The 21,631-nt window shown below is 34.1% G+C and overlaps 1 protein-coding gene across 1 annotated transcript in view; it reads left to right on the top strand.

Moving 5' to 3' along the window:
* Positions 1–21,631, top strand: part of LOC138708518 (secreted protein C-like) — a 1,615,872-nt gene that overhangs the window by 1,515,787 nt on the left and 78,454 nt on the right. The window contains exon 6 of the mRNA XM_069838633.1: positions 16,429–17,079. Within this exon, the coding sequence (XP_069694734.1) occupies positions 16,429–17,079 (651 nt within the window). The remainder of the gene's footprint in view (positions 1–16,428; positions 17,080–21,631) is intronic.

Raw genomic sequence — 21,631 nt, 5'->3', positions numbered from 1 at the left:
GAGGCAGGTACGATGCCACGAGTCTCTAGTAAACACAGTAGACAGCAGCGGTGCAAGATTTAAGTTATGTTGGAGCAGATTGGATGTACGTACCAAGAAGGTAAACGTAGTGAAAGTTTAGTGTTACGTGGCGTCCATGGGAAGACTTTTCTGTGAATTAACAGAAAGGGTTCCTGCTAATAGTGATATAAGTACTGATAGCGATAACAACAAAGATTACTACATATAGGAACCAGTAAACCACTCGGTGGCTCAAAAGTTTCACCGATAGTTCGTGGAAAACCTGTTCAAATTTAAGCGATGCATGTAATTCAAAATGTCTACAAATATGTTACAAATTGTAACAAAACTATTATAATCCAATTTAAATCCTTTCTGAACTCAACTTCGCAAATTTCAAGCTCAATAATTAATAATAGGTCTCTAATATAAACAACAACCAAATTTCTAGGCTTACAAATCTGTGTGTTAAATTGGAAAAATCGTATTAAATAAATTACCCCTAAACTAAATTCAGCATGTTCTGCTATTAGATCTATGCAAGTGATAGTAAATATCAATACCTTAAAAACGATATACTTTGCATATTTCCACTCGGTAATGAGTTTTGGAATAATATTGTGGGGAAATTCTACAGATAGTGACAGTACATTCCTACTATAAAAACAGTAATTATAATAATAGTAGATGCCTAATATAGGGAATCGTGTAGAACCATTTTTTTAAATATTTATTTTAGTTGGTTATTTAACGACGCTGTATCAACTACTAGGTTATTTAGCGTCGATGAGATTGGTGATAGCGAGATGATATTTGGCGAGATGAGGCCGAGGATTCGGCATAGATTACCTTGCATTCACATTACGGTTGGGGAAAACCTCGGAAAAAACCCAACCAGGTAATCCGCCCAAGGGGATTGAACCCGCGCCCGAACGCAACTTCAGACCGGCAGGCAAGCCACGTCGGTGGCTTGTAGGACCATTTAAAAAAAGCTACAAATAATACCCATGGCTTGTCAGTATATTTTTTCCTTAATAAACTCCCTCGTATGTAATGGTGAAAACTTTGTAACTAATGCAACAGTGCATAGCATAAGTGTTCGTAAAAGATGACCTTCATACTCCATCGGCAAGACTACCGTGCTATCAAAAAATGTGTGTTATATATGGCAGCAAACATTTTTAATAGCCTCCCTATGGGTATAAAACAATCAAACTCAAAACATAAGATTATGTAGGGCCAAATTAAAAAAGTATCCACCTAATTTCTCACGTCTTCTACTCTTTAGGTGAATTTATGACAATCAGCAACGCTGCATAAATATTTGTGTCGATTCTAACTCCTTGTGTTGTACTAGTATAGATTTCAACTAGACTGTAACTATAACTAAGACTTTGTAGCAGTACTATTAAGATATTTTTAGATGTTCCATATTCTAGCTGCGATGGACGAATACCGTGGAATGTAAATAAATACAATACAGTACAAACTAGAAGCAGTATTTTGCTCATATGAGACACTGTTGAAGCAATGGAAGTGTCACGAACAACAGTGAAGTTCATAATTTCTGTAGATATTATCTCACGCCGAAGAAAGAAAGGCCAAGACGAAAGAATGTAAGGTCAACGACTTTAATCGTGGGTTGGTCGGGAAGACAGTGTATATACTTCATGAACAACAGACAGTGACTGTCATCGATAAGATTTGTTCTGTCATAAGGGAGAAAAAATGTCCTCACAATTTTTTCTAATTGCAATATTTAACTAATTATTAAAGTTTATAATATTAGGCGTTTGGCAACGTTGCTGCATGGGGAGGAGGGTGTTTACACAGTACAGCTCAAGTGGATACAGACGTACCGGTACAAAACAGATGCTCTGTTCTGATGCAGGGGCGGACCGTTGTTTACATAAAACGAACAGCAAATACAGACTTTCAATCTCATTTTATTTAATATTATTGGTCCATTTTTTATTGCACGTCTACAAAAGAAAGTAATGGTTTTGTGCAAAAAATCACAGGAACTTTTTTAAATGCAACATTTTAATCTCTCCTGCTTCCATAAAACAGTACTATTTTTAAAGAAATTTCTTTTTGTGTGATTTTAGAAACGAGATAAGAAACTCCTAGTTTCTAATAATCGTTGAGAAACTGCTACAAAAGTTCGCCGATTAGGTAGGTCTAAACTTCATTGCGGAAAACACTGACGGTACGTCTTCTTGTCTCACCTGAATTACGACGACTTTCTCCATAAATTAATAACATATGATATTCCTAAACTGTGATTGACATTGTAAGTTGTTTATCGAATACCTGGTACCGAACTGTCATCCGCTCGGCAGTAGACCTATGGGCAGGGAACTTGAACTCAGCTGACTCTTACTTACATCTGTGCAGAGTACTGCCTGCTCAACACGTTGCCACGTTTCTCACGCCAGAATATTAACAGATTTAAGCATGAAATTGTATTTAATTTCACGAAAACGTAATAGGACACACAAATATGTATTTAAACTAATATTAACTATTTGCTAGATACACCTACTCATGTAATTGTTTTTGTAATTTTATTAACGATATAAGCAGTATAACGTGAATAAAATAAGAGAAGAAATATTTTTTTTCTGGGAAAACTATGAAGTTTTGACCCTATGTTGTATGGACATTTTTTGATCCTGTAGACCATTGATGTCAAAGCAAGCGCATTTTTCTGACCTTGAAGTCGTGCGCGGGCAGCAAGCGCTAAGTATGGAAAGAGGAAGGATTGTGTATATGAATAAGCAACTTAAGCAACTTGTTGGATTAAGAAAACAATGGTGCACAAACTTCAAACGGAACGTGAAATTTTATGTCGTTATTTTTATATGGCTTCTTTCTGTTTAATATTATCTACATAGTCTGTAAAACAAACGTAGGCCTACTAACACTGATTTCTTAATATTGCACTTGTGTTTTAAATCTTAATAACATAATAGACAGATAAGAAGGAATATTCACTTAAATTACATAGTAGTATAATATTATACTGTATTAAGTGGATGAAACACATCATTCATAAAGAAAGTGGTATTCCAAAGAAAGAGATTGAGTATGACATGATAAGTTGGAATTGATATTGATGGTATCTTTAGCCTTACAAAAGTAATCAATAAACTAATCAAAACAATATTACAGTACAAAGCAAAGTTACCTAGGTACTGTATCTGTTTTAAGTGTAGCTAATATTACGTAACAAAACTCTTATCGCATTATGCTTTTAAGGTGATATTTGTGAGCAACTTCCTATCATCAGAATATTAAATTATTTTCTCGAAATCTGCTGAAGCTATAGCGGTGACATTTTTACAACACATGGGAACGTATCTTTTGCTTATGATGTAACAGTAGTTGCTTTGTTAATTCATTTCCTTACAAACAATTTACATGCGAATATTTTCAAAATTTTCAATTTACTATCTTCAGTAATATGTATATACGGTATATTAGATTTACGAAAATATTCTGTAAGGCTACTAAATAAATAGGCCTATACTTGAAACTTTTACTTTTCAATACGAAAAGTTGAGAAAATATTTCTTTTGAATAAAAAAATCAAACTTGTGAAAAATGAGCATTAAAATTAAAACTTACATTCTTATAATGCACTTATACTTCTCAGGCAAATCTAAAAATTAACATGGATACAGTTTTAATAAGTTCTCTTCCCTTTTTCTATTGAATCAGTGCTGGCCATCCCTGAATATAGCTCGACCAAGCGCTATACCACCTCTTTCGTCTGTCTCTTTCCTTTCCGCTGTAAAGCGCTCAGGCTCTCCTGGGCTCTAAAGCGCGCGCTTGCTCCTGTGGGCTTCAATTAACATGCCTGCTGTAGACCGTCCCCGACGACTGTGAAAACGACGGCACTTATACCCCTTACATTCTGTATAGCTACCTACATGCTTCATTTATGTAAGTTCCTTCACAACTCATTTCTGCTAACAGCCAAAAACAAAGAGTAGCTGTACTCACGCAAAATAATATTGTTTTTGTTTCATTTCACCAGCTTTTGTCTTTTTAAATTCCTCTTACATAAACAATGTGCCTCTGTACACATTAGTTGCCCTTTTTAATGACCGCCTCCCCTACTTTTATTTTTCCGTACTCCATTTCCATGACACACTAACGTTCTATTTTCCTGTCCTCAGTTTGCTGTATCAACATTACTGCAAAGAGAAGGTAGAAAGCAATAGCAAAAAGAAAAGGATTAGCAATGGTTTCTCCTTTCGACTTCCTCTATAAATGTATACAATCTAATGGCGGGGGTCGGAAAAGGGGTAGAAGTTGTCTCAGCCTTTAGGGATTGAGGAAGGAAATAGGAAATTGTGTTCTGAATGCCCTGTTGTATAAGAATTTCAATAACGGAAGTCTATTTTTTTTTGTCGTAACAGACAAGCCCTTTACATCTCTTAATACTGAATCTGATGTGAAGGATCTTACAGTATTACCAGCTTTAAAATCAGCAGTGACTTTTGGTATAGCCAATTGTTTGGAGAAAAACTCGAAGTTTGCTAAGGTACTTTCCATTAACGTGCATCGCTTCCATAAGATTTATTGCCCCACGAACAAATAGTTTTTCTTACTATGAAAATGGTTTCGTTCTTTAACATTATCGTTGTCTTCTTCTTCATCATCATCATCATCTTCTTCTTCTTCTTCTTCTTCAACAACAATGCGACGACGTCCGTTACAAATATAGTCCTATTAATCTTCAAGATTTCTCATAATTTTGTTCCATTTGTGATAGGTGTACTTACACAAAACCAACATCATAACTAGACAGTGGATGCGGGATGACTTAACGTTGAATGTAGGTGCACATTTACTATATGTTACGTTTTTTTCATTCAGACCATTGGCTCAACAGGTTTTAAACGTAAACAGACGACGTCAACGTTCTACTGTATCTCCGTACAGTCAGAAGGAAAAGAAAAATAACGTACTGTAGTACATACCTTGCAAGTTCCATCCTCTTCATAATTGATGCAATTACTTGCGTTGCAGTAAACGACGATATATTCTCGTAAGTTGTCGAAGCTGAATCGTCTTCGCCTCTCGCTTAAACAGTTTTTGTATCGAGAGAATTTCTGAAGAAAAACTCAAATTCTTTAGAGGAATATTTGCACTGAGCATCATGTTGCACGTGTCGTTTAGAACCGCACAACTAAATGCTGCTGCTGCTGCTGATGATGATGATGATGATGATGATGATTCCTCAGATTTCATTTCAACGCATTTCCTGTGCGATGTACTGTTGCAAAGTTTCTCTATAGCCTGAGTTGTTCTGGTTTTTATTTCAATTTTACATACATTACACACGATATTATCTTCGTTAATACATAAAATGTCACTCTCATACTCCTTAATTGCATTCCGTATCTCTAAGCGAATTTAACGTTTTGACTTCGACATTATGAATGGATCAGCACTACACTATTCAACTCGTACTAAATACTTGAGCAGGATAACACAACTGCACACATTGCGTTGCAATGTGGACCGGGGTTCCTTCGTTATGTACTCTGCTATACTTGCCAGGAACACAAAATACGGACGACGCGGCACGTGCCATATACTCCGATACGAAACAACTTCACTTTTCCTTAAGTCATCCCCCATACACTGTCTGATCATAACTCTCGGAGTGCGTAAGGTATGGGATAGCGAGTGATGGAATAATTCGATGGTGTTTCGGTAAATGGAGATAAATCATAAAAATTAATTTTGAAATAATCTAAATTTAAACTTCGGACCTTGTTGCAAGTAATTTTCTTCACAAATGAAACATATCAAATAATAATATTCTTTTGGTTTTCTACACACACTTGTAAAATTTAACTTATCATTTATTGTAAATTATTGAATCTCAGAACAATATACTGTTTACAAATGAGGTAATGTGTTCCAAAATTCCATAAGTACACCTAACTTCATTTTTCGGGAGCAAGAAGAACTTAATATTTTGTTTTGCCAAACTGCAAAGTTTGAATTGTTTGCCACAAAAAATGAAATAATTAGTTACTAAGAGCAAGTATGTATGCATCAAGTTTTGATGCAAAATATTGAATGTATCAAGTTTTGATACGAATTTTTATGTAAATTTAAAGTTTTGTTGCAACAAAAGAAATAACAGACTTTAGTGAGTCCAAAGCAATGACTGAAACGAAATTATAGTTTCATTATTTAATCCAAACCTGAAATAATATATTTTTTAAATTTATTACAAACAGTAGTAATGAAGTGTCATCCAGTCTGCTCTAAAAAAAACCTGAAAATTAGAATTTATAGAACAGTTATATTACCAGTTGTTGGTTATGAAACTTGGACTCTCACTTTGAGAGAGGAACAGAGGTTAAAGGTGTTTGAGAAGAAGGTACTTGGGAAAATATTTGGAAGTCACAGGGCAATAGAGAAAATTACACAACACAGAACTGCACGCATTGTATTCTTCACCTGACATAATTAGGAACATTAAATCCAGACGTTTGAGATGGGAAGGGCATGTAGCACGTATAGGCGAATCCAGAAATGCATATAGAGTGTTAGTTGGGAGGCCGAAGGGAAAAATACCTTTGGGTAGACCGAGACGTAGGTGAGAGGATAATATTAAAATGGATTTGAGGGATGTGGGGTATGATGATAGAGACTGGATTAATCTTGCTCAGGATAGAAACCGATGGAGGGCTTATGTGAGGGCGGCAATGAAACTCCGGGTTTCTTAAAAGCCATAAGTAAGTAGTAATGAAAGGCTAATCTTCTTTAACATTTTCAATTAAGTGTTATTGAAAATATGTGTAGTTGAGTCTTCTCTTATTACACCCTCAAGTCAAGATCAGCTTGATTTTCATAATCATCAAGATCACTTTCCACAAAGCTTTCTTAAATTAAGTCAATTTCACTATCAATAATGCCCTTGTAGAATTTGAGAGCTACATTTTCAAGCCACTCATCACATAAGTGTTTCTTTTAAGTAATCATTCAATCACTTTGAGTTTTGTCAATTCAGACCTCAAGAAAATACACATTTGCCTTAAAATATGAGGAAAAATACCAAATAAGTTTGTTTCCTTAAAATCATACTCTGATATTGCACTGTCTTAGAAAAAGTTAGGTCTCACAGATACTTTATAAGTCCCAGAAAAGAGACAGTGCGCATGATCAGACATACAACGAAACAAAACTAATTTCGTTACCTCAACTAGTTTTCTCTTGTGAACCAGATCGCTAGTCGTCTGATCATGCGCACTGCCTCCTTTCTGGGACAAAGCATCTGTGCAACAAAGCTTTTTTTTTTCTAAGAGTACAGTTTCTGTGTTGGCAGCAGTATGTAGTAAGAATGTATAAAGTTTTAGAACAAACTGAGTATTTATGTCATCTAGATAAATGAAAATATAGCCACCGACGTAGCTCAGTCGGCTAAGGCGCTTACCTGCCGATCCGGAGTTGCGTTCGGGCGCGGGTTCGATTCCCGCTTAGGTTTTTTCCGAGGTTTTCTCCAACCATACGGCAAATGTCAGGTAATCTATGACGAATCCTCGGCCTCATCTCGCCAAATATCATCTCGCTATCACCAATCCCATCGACGCTAAATAGTCTCGTAGTTGTTACAGCGTCGTTAAATAACCAAGTCAAATAATAAAAAAAAAATAAATGAGAATATATGAAGTATTGACTGAAAATGGTAATTCTTCATTTTTGGAGTTATGAAACAAAATAACTGAACGTCTTATAAAGTTTTGGAGCAAAATCCATATTTTCAATCTTAGAAAAACCTTCTAAAATAACCAGTTTTGACACAAACACTTCATGTGTTATGATGCAGGTGTACCGTCTGAATTGACTGAAATAGATATCTCAATTTTTAAATCAAAATTCAAATTTATTCGCAATTTACATTTGAAATGTTATATATGAATAGATACCCGAAATGAGCATATGCTCGTGCTCGGGTACAGTCCAGTAGAGTCTACATAAATTTTATAGATATCAATAATAATGTTGTTGATAGAAATAACAGTAACAATATTAATAATAATAATAATAATAATAATAATAATAATAATAACCGTGACGGAGATAATAAAAAGATAGTAATACAAATTAATTAATGAATTAATGATAATAATAATAATAATAATAATAATAATAATAAAAAAACAAAATAATAACAATAATAAAAAAATATAAAACCCCTTAGCGAGAGTTAACACAACTTAAATAAGCATATAATAACCAGAAAAAAAATAACGAAACTCGAAAATCAACAAAAAAAATTCGTTGTATCGCAGACGACAGCAACCGCCGTATTGATATGTGTTATGCATTATTGGTAGGAGGGTGGAGTCGAAGGTCTACATCCTGACGTTCTCTTTGAATCTTTACATACAATCACGGGAAGTTAATGCTGAAAAACAAAATGTCTACGAGTCAAACTGTTCATTATTCCCAGGATAAATACAAATAATACTGAAATATATTAATCTAGTTTAAGTTATAGATCTCCCCTTTTGTGCAAGAGGTATCATATCAAAATATTTTATGAATGGCGGGGAAAATATAAATTTCAAGAACTCTCTAGTGACAGAGATAGTGACAAGTACAATCAAGTGTATCTATGGCGATGTTAAGAAATCATTTACTGGAAATAGACACTGTTATTTTTGCACTTATCAAGTTTTGAAACTCACCTCTTGAAATGTTGTATAAGTAAAAGGAAAAACTCTTTGCATAGCAGCTTTGTATTCAAACTTCAGATAATCAATCCCAGAACACTTGGTGAGAAGCTGTTGACTATTGGACATTATAAAATCTTTGAACGGTACAGAAAATGTGCATACAAAATTTTTAAAGTGTTTGATATCAAGAAGTTGTACTAAAACCACTTGTTGTTCATGTAGCAGCTTGGACTTTGCAATTGAAATTTTTCGGGAACTAAAATGCTCCGTCTCTTAAGTATTAAAATTTCATAATACCACATCAGCAAATGCCAGACAAGAAAGTTACTACGTAGTTCTACTCTGAAACTATTAGTTGTAGAAAGGGGTGGTTTGTTTCTCCACCCTCCGCTGTTATCCCACTCCCCCGTGACTTTTTCGTCTTTCTTTCCTGAGGCTTTCTCTCTCTCTCTTCTTTTGGAAATAAGAAGAGAGGTTGATTGGAAGCGACTTACCCCCACTCCCCTTCACTGCTCTGCTCTGCCGTGCCTCGGTGGTGGTATTGCGTTATTAAATTTTCATATTCAATCTTGACTTGCCATTACCCCTGGAGACTAGACTAGAAGCAACGCAACGGGGCAAGAAGGCATGGTGGTGGGGGAACGCCCAACACCCCTCCCCACTGCCCTTATCTCCTAGTGCCCCCCCCCCTCTTGCGATGTCGAGTTCTATTGTATGAAATTGCTTCAGAAATTTTCAACGGGTTGCTTATCTCCCGACCCCTTCGCCCTTCCAAGACCCTGTCTGCCCTTCATCCCTAATTACGCAGTATGTATCGTTACTTACACTCCCGCGTGATGGTGACTAGAACTGACGTTTAGCCTCTGTGTCGGAGCTAGGGAAAAAAGTTTATTCCCCTTTTATGAAAGTTTACGAAAAAAAAAGTTTGAATCTTGTCTGGTTAGTTACGCTATTTCAGGAATTATTAATATTTCAATGTGAAGCGACAGTTGGAAAATGTAATAGTTCATATTGCACTCATATTTACTCTACAAGAGACACGAATGTAAAGGGAATGGACCTGAGAGGCTTTAATATAGTATGTATTCCTGACTTGTGTTTTGCAAGTTTTGACTTCTCTCGAAAGAAATAAACTGAGAAAAACTTCAAATGAACAGTAAATAATACTTTATTTCATTTCAAATATTGTATTCCATGGACCTTACAATAGCACTGAAGCTTTAAGATAATAATAATAATAATAATAATAATAATAATAATAATAATAATAATAATGATTTATTTTAGCTGGCAGAGTCAAGGCCGTAAGGCCTTCTCTTCCACTCAACCAGCAAAAAGAGTATGTACATATGAAGCTTTAAGATATGGAACAAGACAAGTGTTATACAAAATCTTGGCCAGATGAGGTGAGACCGAGGATTCACCATAGATTACCTGACATTTGCCTTACGGTTGGGGAAAACCTTGGTAAAAACCCAATCAGGTAATCAAATAAAGCACAAATCTAACCGAAGCCCGAGCGCAGCTTCGGATGAACAGGCAAGCGAATTTGCCTACTGAACCACGTTGGTGGCACTACAGAAATATACAATACATAGCAAGCAGTTGAACTATACTAAAGAATATACAATACATAGCAAACAGTTGAACTAAACCAAAAAATATGCAATACTAGCAAGTAGTTGAACTATACAAAAATATACAATACATAGCAAGTAATTGAACTATGCGAAAGAATGTACAATACATAGCAAGTATCTGAACTATACAAACGAATATACAATACATAGCAAGCAGTTGAACTATGCAAAAGAATATATAATACGTAGCAAGCAGTTGAACTATAAAAAAGAATATACAATTCATAGAAAGTAGTTGAACTATACAGAAGAATATACAATACATAGCAAGTAGTTGAACTATACAAAAGAATATACAATACGCAGCAATCAGTTGAACTATGCAAAAATATAAAATGCAATACAAGTAGGTGTAGTAATTCAATTTATAAGCTTAACCCCCATCAAGCAGACCTGAAATGCACACGCTGTAAGCTAAGTTCCACGTTATTTTTATTGGATTGTATTTTAATACTATTTTAGACGCATGTGCAATAAAGAACTGCATAAAACTACCTTCTGATGACAGCACGTATCTTTGTTCTCACAAATGTAACAATTAGCCATCCGTGAACCGACTTTGTACAAAATTTAATATTTTTTATTACTTACGGCTTTTAAAAAACCCGTAGGTTCATTGCCGCCCTCATATAAGCCCTCCATCAGTCCCTGTCCTGAGCAAGATTAATCCAGTCTCTATCATCATATCCCACCTCCCTCAAATCCATTTTTAGATTATTCTCCCATCTTCGTCTCGGTCTACCCAAAGGTATTTTTCTCTCTGGCCTCCAAAATAACACTCTTTATGCATTTATGGATTCGCCGGTACCTGCTACATGCCCAGCCCATCTCAAACATCTGGATTTAATGTTCCTATTTATGTCAGGTGAAGAATACAATGCGTGCAGTTCTGCGTTGTGTAACTTTCGCCATTCTCCTGTAACTTCATCCCGCTGAGTCCCAAATATTTTCCTAAGAACTTTATTCTCAAACACCCTTAGCCTCTGTTCCTCTCTCAAAGTGAGAGTCCAAGTTTCACAGCCATACAGAATAACCGGTAATATAACTTTTTTATACATTCTAACTTTCAGAATGTTTGACAGCAGATTTGATTACTAACAATGTGTTCAATGTAAGATCTATGAAATATTTGTTTTGTCCAACGTTCGTTGCTTCAAATTCTTACCAGGGCGATGATTTTTACGGGAAGTAATATACCTAGTAATATATCTTGTGTAAAATGAAGTAAATCAAGAAGTCAATTGTCATAGATTTTGAAGATTCAAGTAAAACTTGTTGCATATTATGAGATATTATAGCTTTGACAGTAAAAATATCAGGGAAAATATTTTATTTATGAAATAGATTGCATTTCCTAATACTTAAAATAGTATATTTCCACCATAATAGCAAGACTTTCAGTATTTTAATTCTTGTCCTTATTCTGTCTTTTTCAATCAGCTATGGACGGTACCAAATTCACATTCAAAATTCTGTTCTATTCTTGCCATTAATGATTGAAAATCCAAGTAGGACGAGTCGAAGTTGGTTTATTACAACAAATTCCTTAAACCTTTTTATACCTAATCGGTTGTGTACCTACGAGTGGTTGTCTACAATAAAGTTTGCTTTCGCAGCAGTGTTCGTTTCTTGACTAATAATGTAATTAACACCCTAATTATAAACGACTGGTACGTTTCAATTATAAATTCCAATGCTCTTAATTATGAAAATATAACATAAAAGATTACAATATGATAAAATGAATACGTGTGTAAATTCTTGTAACATTAATCAGTTGTATGCGCTGACATCGTACAATTTATATAGTGCATACATTTTATCTTTCCGCGCTCGCAGAAGTACAGCGAACGCGGCGATGTACAGCGCAGATGCACATATGCCAGCGTGGAAAGATAAAATGTATAGCCTACATTGTATATTACGTCAGACTTCTTACTTTTTGAAATAGTAAAATCTTCGGTATCCCATGCAGAAGAAGATCTAAATATTTAAGTCCACAACTTACTTTCTTTATTTTTCTGTGTTCTTTGAGTGAGAGTTTAAGAAAAAAAGCAATAAGCAGGAATGTTACAGGTAAAGTGAAGAACTGAATTGTGGCAGAATACATAAAACTGAAAATAAAGAAATATTTGTAATTCCATAACACTGAATTTCTTAATCTAGATAATCATTTATATGCAGTACATTTATTGGCTTTAGCTTTCGTGAATTACGTGCTGCTGAATTCGCTGTGTTTATCATATTATTGTGAAAATGAACACTGTGAAAATAGACATCATTTGTGGGGACCCAATTTGCGTTACAAAATTCTAATTGAAAAGACTGGAGACAACTGACTAAACATTTTAGTCTGCCCTTTTAAGTAAATCAAACCAATCAAACAATAAATGCTTATTTTTAAAGCATGATTGAGTTTTGAAGGTAAATAATGTTTATGTACGCGCTATTTGACGGACCGAGAGCAGTCAGACATATACTTTACAAGTGATATCGTGTTGACTCATTCTAACATGATTTTTTTCCAACATAAAGTAGAATCTATTTAGACGATTTCATAACTGAAACTATCCACTTATCTCTTCAAGAAAAGAAGTTTATCGCTGACCGATTTTGTATTTCAAAAACATATTTTCTCAGAGTACAATAGTATAAAATAAACATCAATTGAGAAGTCTTACATTTGTTATATTGCGGTGACTCAGACATCTTAAAAATCTACAAACAGTACTCTTAAAAGTGCTTTTTTCCTTATTAGAATCTGACTACAACTTTTTGAGTTATTATTAAGTATATAAAATTTTGAAATATTCTGCTTCATTGAAAGTTTAAATAAGTAACGCTTTCTTCCGTTATTGGCTGACAATTAGGAAGGAGGTGAATAGTATAATTGTGTCAGCCTTCAGGGTATATGTACGTGAACGACCACAAATATTATCAGAAAATGCAGGCTCTAAATTTCTAAAATTGTATAAGGAAATCAACTCACACTTGGACAAAAACTATAAGGTACAACAAAATGACTTATTAGAACTTAAATATTTGATAAAAGTATAAAAAAGTTACTAATAATATTTTTTAGAATTCACTTTTTAATTAAAATTAAATTTTCCAAATTTGAAAATTTTCACACACTATTTCATAACTCCACAACCATGAGAGATAGAATACTGAAGCTCTGTACACTGATTTAACATTCACTTATGCAAAAGGGAGATTACAATACTGCCCATTTCTTTGAAAATAGAACAATTAGGTCACAAACATTATGTAAATTTTATTTAGGACAAATAAAAAATTAATTATACTAAAATAAACAATTTTACATGGCTCAGAGTAGTCTACTTTTTAGAAATAAGTGTTTATTACATGCAAGAAAAATATTAAAGGTGTCAGACCATAACAATGCTGTGGTTACCAAATGATGTAACTGCAGAATTTTTTTGTTTTTTTTTTATACTCTGATAACACCGGTTTGAAAATTATTATTAGTAGCCTTTTTATATACTTTTATCACATATTTATGTACTAATAAGTCTTGTTGTGGTACCTTGTAATTTTTGTCCAATTGTGAGTTCATTTTCTTATAAAATTTTAGAAACATATAGCCTGCATTTTCTGATAATTTTTGTGGTCGTTCACTTACATATAACATTAAAGATTGACGCATGCACAGACCAACGGAGTGAACTAAGTTGTTCCCCTATAACATCATTCAACCACGTTTTAGATGTATTTATTTCATTTTAAATCCACCACCAACAGAAGCAGGCTTCCAATTACAGGTGGCTTACATAGATATATACACAAAATACATAATAAAAGAAAAAAAAAACAACAAAACAAACAACACAAACGAAAGAAAGAAAATACATAATGATAATAGATGCTAGAATATAATATTACAGTGAATATAGTGCCAAATGTCAATATAATGATGCAAAATTATTTAAAAACTAGAGAGAAAACATTATAATACACTTCTTCATAATCTAAATATCTAAGGAAATACAATTCTTTTTAATATTGTATGAAAATTTTCAATTGTTAAACTGAAATCCAATTGAGAATCACAGTTTAAAGACAGAGAGTTGTAAGTATTACACATAACAAACAATGGAGAGTTCTTGAAGAAAACAGTTCCAGGAATAGGAAGAACAAAAGGTTGCCTATGACGTAATTCTGTTCTTTTTACATTAAACTGAAGGAATTTAAGAAAATCACAGTTATTCAATATGCCGTTAACAGTCTTATAGAGTAAAATTTGGGTATTTATTAATCGTCGAGATTTTAAAGTTTTATAATTAAATTCAAAAAGCAACTGATTATATGAAATTTTGCTTGTCATAAGACGACACATGATGTTTTTTAAAATATAAATAACGTAAAAATCTTTTCTGTATCCTTTCTTATTTGCATCTGATGGGACTGCAACTGAGGTGACCATATTACAAACGCATACTCTAGCTTACTTCTAACTAGAGTTTTATAGAGAGTATCAATAGTATTTATATTTTTTAATTCTTTTATATTTCTGATTATAAATCCTAATTTTTTATATGCATCAATTACCACGTGATTTAAGTGCATTTTAAAACATAAGTTGTGTGTAAAATAAATACCCAAATCCTTAAATGATTCTACTCTAGGTAACTTCACACCTTTAATTTCATACGAATTTTGAGCAACTGTCTTATTTTTAGAATATATCATAAAGCAACATTTATTAATAACCCTGCATTATAATTTGGTATAATAGGTATCACAACTTGATACATATTTCTTTTCTTCCCCCACAGCTGATTCACCAATTCTCAGTCAGATCTGGACTTCAATACAGATACGAACCTGTCTCAATCACAGCTGTATCGCACATGTTTTAATTTAATTCAGTTTGTAATAACTTTTAATAACTTTGATCATGGCTCACATAGCCTAGTTTTAACATAGTAATGTTTTAATCTCGTTGTATGTTCATTTACTTCTACAGAGAGACATGTTAATTCGTTTATTTATTTGTATCACATATACATGTACCAACTTCATGCATATAGGCATAAACTTTTCTGAAGATGGCTTAATGGTATATGTACGTGAACGACCACAAATATTACCAAAAATGCAAGCTCTAAATTTCTAAACTTTTTTTAAGAAAATGAACTCACAATAGGACAAAAATTACAAGGTACCACAACAAGACTTATTACAACTTAAATACCTCATAAAAGTATAAAAAAAGGTTACTAATAATATTTTTCAAACCAGTTTTATCAAAGTATGAAAAAAAAAAAAGAAATCTTCAGTTACATCATTTGGTAACCATAACATTGTTATGGTCTGTCTGACATCTTTAATATTTTTCCTGCATGTAATAAACACTTATTTCTGAAAAGTGGACTACTCTCAGACATGTAGAGTTGTTTATTTTAATACAATTAATTTTTTATTTGTCCCGTATAAAACATATTAAAATTTACATCATGTTTTGTGATCTAATTTTTCTCTTTTCAAAGAAATGGGCATTATTGTAGTCTACCTTTTGCATAAATGCATGTTAAATCAGTGTACAAAATTTCAGTACTCTATCTCTAATGGTTGTGGAGTTATGAAATAATACATATGTGTGAAAGTCTTCAAATTTTGGAAAATTTAATTTGAAGTAGAAAGTGAATTCTAAAAAGTATTATTAGTAACCATTTTTATACTTTTATCATATATTTAAGTTCTAATAAGTCTTGTAATTTTTGTCCAATTGTGAGCTCATTCCCTTCCAAAAATTTTAGAAATTTAGAGCCTGCATTTTCTGATAATATTTGTGGTCGTTCGCGTACGTATACCCTTAATGAAACCGAAAACGTTAAAACCAAATAAATGTAACAAATTATTGTAAACTAAGAAATTTGTTAAATAGATAAGCACTGACGGTCATGATAAAACTTTTATTGTTATTGTATCAGTTTATCGGCCCTTATCATGCCTTTTAAATTTTTAACATTTATTAAGAATTAACAGAAGAAAATTATCGATATATTTGTAAGCTAAACAGTAATGTTCGGCTATTGGTTTTCTTGTTGCAGGCGCCGAGCGCTCTTCTCTTTCGGGCATCAATTCGTACCGAACAGGATCCGACACCGAGGAAGCGACCACTACAGACAACCCCACAACCCCTTTCCCCACGCCACCCCCCACGTGTGCATCCCCTACTATGTACCATCACCCCCTGAGTAGCAGTCAACATAGTCCGAACTTGTCTTCATCTGGCGGAGGGGCAGGGGGTCATCGCCAGGCGTCCCCGTACCCGCTGGAATCCACTAATCTCTCGGGCAACTCGACACCTGTCAACTCCACGAGTCCCCGCTTCCCAACACACATGCCCTCTTCCTCATCTACGTCGCGGCATCACCATGGCGGCCACCATCACCACCATTACCCCACAAAGAAGTCGTCACTCAGCCGCAGCGATGCTAGCGTGGGCTCGAAGCAGTCCGCCGGCCAAAGTTACGGACCTGCAGGGAGCTCTGGAACACTCGGTAGTAGGGGCCGAGTTTCAGCTAATAGCCGAAGGATGGCAGCACAGCAGCAACAGCAGCAAGGCGGTGCAACAATGACGTCGTCCTCATCCACGTCATCGGCGTCGTCTGCTACGGATAATAATTCAGACATGACCTACCCTGATGTTGAGATGTTGGGTGGTGTGAAAGATGGACGGAGGCTGCATCTTGAGAACGGTAAGTGAGATAAGGTTCATAAATAGCTGTATGAAATCTCAGTTACGTTAAACAAGGTATTTGATTTTATTTCTTTATGTCAGAGTGAAGTTATGTCACGTCAAGTTGTAATATCTAATCTGCCGCAAAAAGCAAAACTTGAATATTTTAAACAGACAATAATAATCAATACTGTAGTCAATAATTATTTGTTCAATTCAAACTTAACTTAAATATGCCGAACGAATAAAATGTTATCTGTTTATAACTTCAATAATATAATGACGTTACCTAATTCTTGAAAGAAATATACGAGTATTATCAAGAAATTAGACACTAAACACGTATTTATGTTTGTTATTAACATCCACCTTTGTTAAATACATTAACACAGAAATTGTTTACTTGAAATATTTCGTTTTTATATTTTTTAAGGAGGTATGGTTGTTATGGTGTATGGAAAATTAGAAAAAAATTCCTGAAATACGATTGCCATAGATTTCCTCCTAATGATTGCTCTTTACTGTTGAATTAACCTATTATGTAGTATCTGCTGCATTGTAAGCCAGAAATTAATTTTTAAACTTCAAGTTTAATTTTTTAGTTAATATTTAATTAATATTTGAGGAGAAATTAGGACAAATTAATAAAAAGAAATATATATCTTTAATTTAATTTTTTAGATTTTTTTATTACATAGTGTATATTAGTGCAGCTTATTCATTTTCTATAGTTCTGATGACAATGAAATTATAACTACTTATTGTCAGAGGACACTAAAGTAAAACCGTAGGCCTACAATGTCATTTCAATATGGCCATTTTCTACTAGGACTCAAATGAATATTCGTTTTTCAAAAAATGAACACGAATCAGACATCATCATTAGGACGAAGTCTATGACAATATCATTCTAATTTTTAATACACCATAGTAACAATCTTCCTTTATAAAGGCATTTGGTAAGCGACCGCTAGATGGTCATCTTAGATTTAAACATACTGGTTTCAATAAATGTGTATAGTTCTCAGATCTTTCACCGATTTGGATTGATATCATTTATGGAGCAGTGTTTCAACTGTTGAAGACATTCTATGCATAGACAGTGCGTTTGTATAAAGTTGGCTTATTCTATCTTTACTATAAATGCAAGATATCGAGTATTTATCAAGATCTTCAAGTATTGAATTTTAAAATGGTTAAGTTATATAAGTAAAACCTATATTTAATATTATACATAAGTTTGTTCATTATTCAAGCTAAAAATGTATAAGCTTGTACTTAATATTTGGGAAAAGGACATTGTACCAGAACATTGGAAGTCCATAATTGTACCTATTTTTAGGAAGGGGCATAAGACTAACTGTAGGTCTCGTAACTTTCGAGGAATATCACTTTTGTTGACGTCGTACAAAATTTTGTCCAGTATTCTTTTCAGAAGTTTAACTCCATATGTAGATGAAATTATTGGGGATCATCAGTGTGGTTTTCGGCGTAATAGATTGACTATTGCTCAGATTTTTTGTACTCGACAGATATTGGACAAAAAATGGGAGCATAAGCATACAGTACATCAATTATTCATAGATTTCAAACATGCATATGACTCGGCTAAGAGAGAAGTTTTATAGAATAGTCTTAATGAATTTGGTATTCTCAAGAAACTAGTTCGATTAATTAAAATATGTCTCAGTGAAACATACAGCAGAATCCGTATAGACCAGTTTTTCTCAAATGCTTTTCTAATTCACTGCAGGCTAAAGCAAGGAGATGAACTATCACTTTTACTTTTTAACTTTGCTCTAGAGTATGCCATTAGGAAAGTCCGGGATAACAGGGAAAGTTTGGAATTGAACGGGTTACATCAGCTCCTTGTTTATGCGGATGACGTGACTATGTTAGGAGAAAAGTTATATAAACTGCCAAAAAATTACTGATGATAGAATATAAATTAATAAACAAAAAATGCTAATAAAATATTCCCGTAACTTTTTTGGTTTCCCTAGAAAAGAATTTTGTCTGTGAGTCTAATTTTTTTGGAAATGCTAGTAGACTGTTATTTATTTCGGTCCGCAACATACATTGCTACTGTGGAGATATCATTGTTTACAAAGCAGGGCACTCTGTTGTCTCTCTGTTATGGTGGTGTTAGCGTGTTTGGACGGAAGGACATTGGCAATGACGTTCATATTTAATCGAAAAATAAATATTAGACTACTATCAATCCTAAAAATATGATATTTTAGGAAATAAAAACAAAAAAATAAGAAAAAGAAACAAAATTTCACTAAAAATCATGTTTAGTAGATCGAAATGTACAGTCTTTATCATTTTGGAGTTTATATCGTTTACACCCTGTATATAATTTAACTTTTTTAGTTGTTACTTAAGCTAAAGTACAAGCGTTGCGAGGTAGAGAATTTCAACTACAGAGTTCATATGGAGACAGGTCCCAGGTAGTAATATTCCGTCGGGTTAATGACGGTATTAGGGGGCGTCTGTCCCGAGGAAGCTAAGCGGTAAGGGGTGAAGTAGGACGGTCTGCGTAAGGAAGTGTGCAAGGCAGTGGTCAGCATTTCTTGACTCGCGAATCGGCACATAAGCAGGGTGGAGATTGAAGGGGTAAGGCATGATCTCCATCCCTCCCTCCCCTTCGCCAACACTTGTTCATTCAAAGTGTTCAAGTAAAGTGCAACATCTCGTTGCTGAGTTAAAATTTGCTCCATGCAGCTAAACTCCTAATTTGAATGTGTTAATTACAAATCTATCTTAGTGTTTAAATTGTAGGCCTACATAAAACAACAAAAAAATATAAATCAAATGAAACAAACATAAAAAGAAATGAAAAGTAGATATTGATATGTTCACTGTTCGTCTATGCGAACGCGAAACTTGGAATAGTGAAGGTGTTCTGCTACTTCTCCTCCCTCCTTCCATCTTCACCGTTGCTGTGTTTTGTTTTGCGAGCTGTATTTCATATGATGTCATCTTTCCCGATCACAGGTGCACGGACTTGTCCGTACGCCGGTGTACGACCATTCGGCGCTCAAAAGATTTTGTTAGATAGAGATTGGAATGGGACCGGTCTGCATAGGAACTCCCTGTATTGTGTCCGAACCTATTCGTGCCCTGCGTGATGCCTAAAACAACTTCTGAATAGCTTGAATGACACCTTTTATGTAAGAATTTAGTTCCTCTATAAATTATTAATGATATTATGTTTATTTTAAAAAATTGGTGGAGTCCATAGCTATCCTGAAGACATATCGAGAGAATAAAATACGAAAAGCTGCAATTTAGAAATAGTTAAAAAAACCTAAATATGAGAGACTGGACTCAGTTCGCATAGTATGCCTTTGTTTTGCTTTTGTTGTTGTACAAATAGAAACTTTTTCTTTATCGTTCGCCAGTCTTTTTGATAAGTACTGAAGACAAAGCGCTAAACACGGAGCTCGAAACATGCTTTTCCTTCACAATTCTGTAATGGCACTGTCCTCACATCAGCCAAACTGTAGCCAAGAAGTAAATGGCAGGATTTTAATGCAAATGTTGGAGCCCATCCAATGCATGCAGCTTTTCTCTTGTGGCAATTGCGAGAAATCTGGAAAAAAAAAAAAATTCTCATTAAGTCTTTACTATAGCAAATAGCAGAATTATAGACGTTGTCCCTAAAAGTTAAAATGTAATACGTCCAAAATCCTTCCAATACACAAGGGATTACATATGTAAATAAAGGGTGTCATTGTGTAAATCCTATTATAATTGTATGTGGGGTTACTATTAGTGCTACATTGTATACTGAAACTTCCCTCATCAATAGGGCTGTGATTAATACAAAAGTGTACTAAAGTAAAAATAAATACATCTACGTATATTGTTAGATACAAGTATTTCCTTGCTGTTAACAATGAAAATAGTCTGAAGAGAATTCCATTCAGAACTACGACCTAAAAGTAATTCAATGAAATATTCCTTGGTAAAAATCAGTTAAGAAAATATAAATTTTTAATGCAAGAACATTCAAACAAAATACAAAAATTAATTTATTTAGAATGTTAAATAGAAGCTTTTATCATCCAGTCTGCTGTCAAAAAATCTGAAGGTTAGAATTAATAAAAGAGTTATATTAGCGGGTATGCTTTATGGTTGTGAAACTTGGACTCTCACTTTAAGAGAGGAACATAGGTTAAGAGTGTTTGAGAATAATGTTCTTAGGAAAATATTTGGATGAAGTTAGAGGAGAATGGAGAAAGTTACACAACGCAGAACTGCACGCATTGTATTCTTCACCCGACATAATTAGGAACATTAAATCTAGACGTTTGAGATGGGCAGGGCATGTAGCACGTATGGGCGAATCCAGAAATGTATATAGTGTGTTAGTTGGGAGGCCGGAGGGGAAAAAGACCTTTGGGGAGGCCGAGACGTAGATGGGAAGATAATATTAAAATGGATGTGAGGGAGATGGGATATGATGATAGGGACTGGATTAAACTTGCTCAGGATAGGGACCGATGGCGGGCTTATGTGAGGGCTGCAATGAACTTCCGGGTTCCTTAAAAGCCAGTAAGTAT

The sequence above is a fragment of the Periplaneta americana genome, chromosome 11 (assembly GCF_040183065.1).
Source record: "Periplaneta americana isolate PAMFEO1 chromosome 11, P.americana_PAMFEO1_priV1, whole genome shotgun sequence".
NCBI classification, from domain to species: domain Eukaryota; kingdom Metazoa; phylum Arthropoda; class Insecta; order Blattodea; family Blattidae; genus Periplaneta; species Periplaneta americana.
This window is presented reverse-complemented; position numbering and strand designations above follow the sequence as displayed.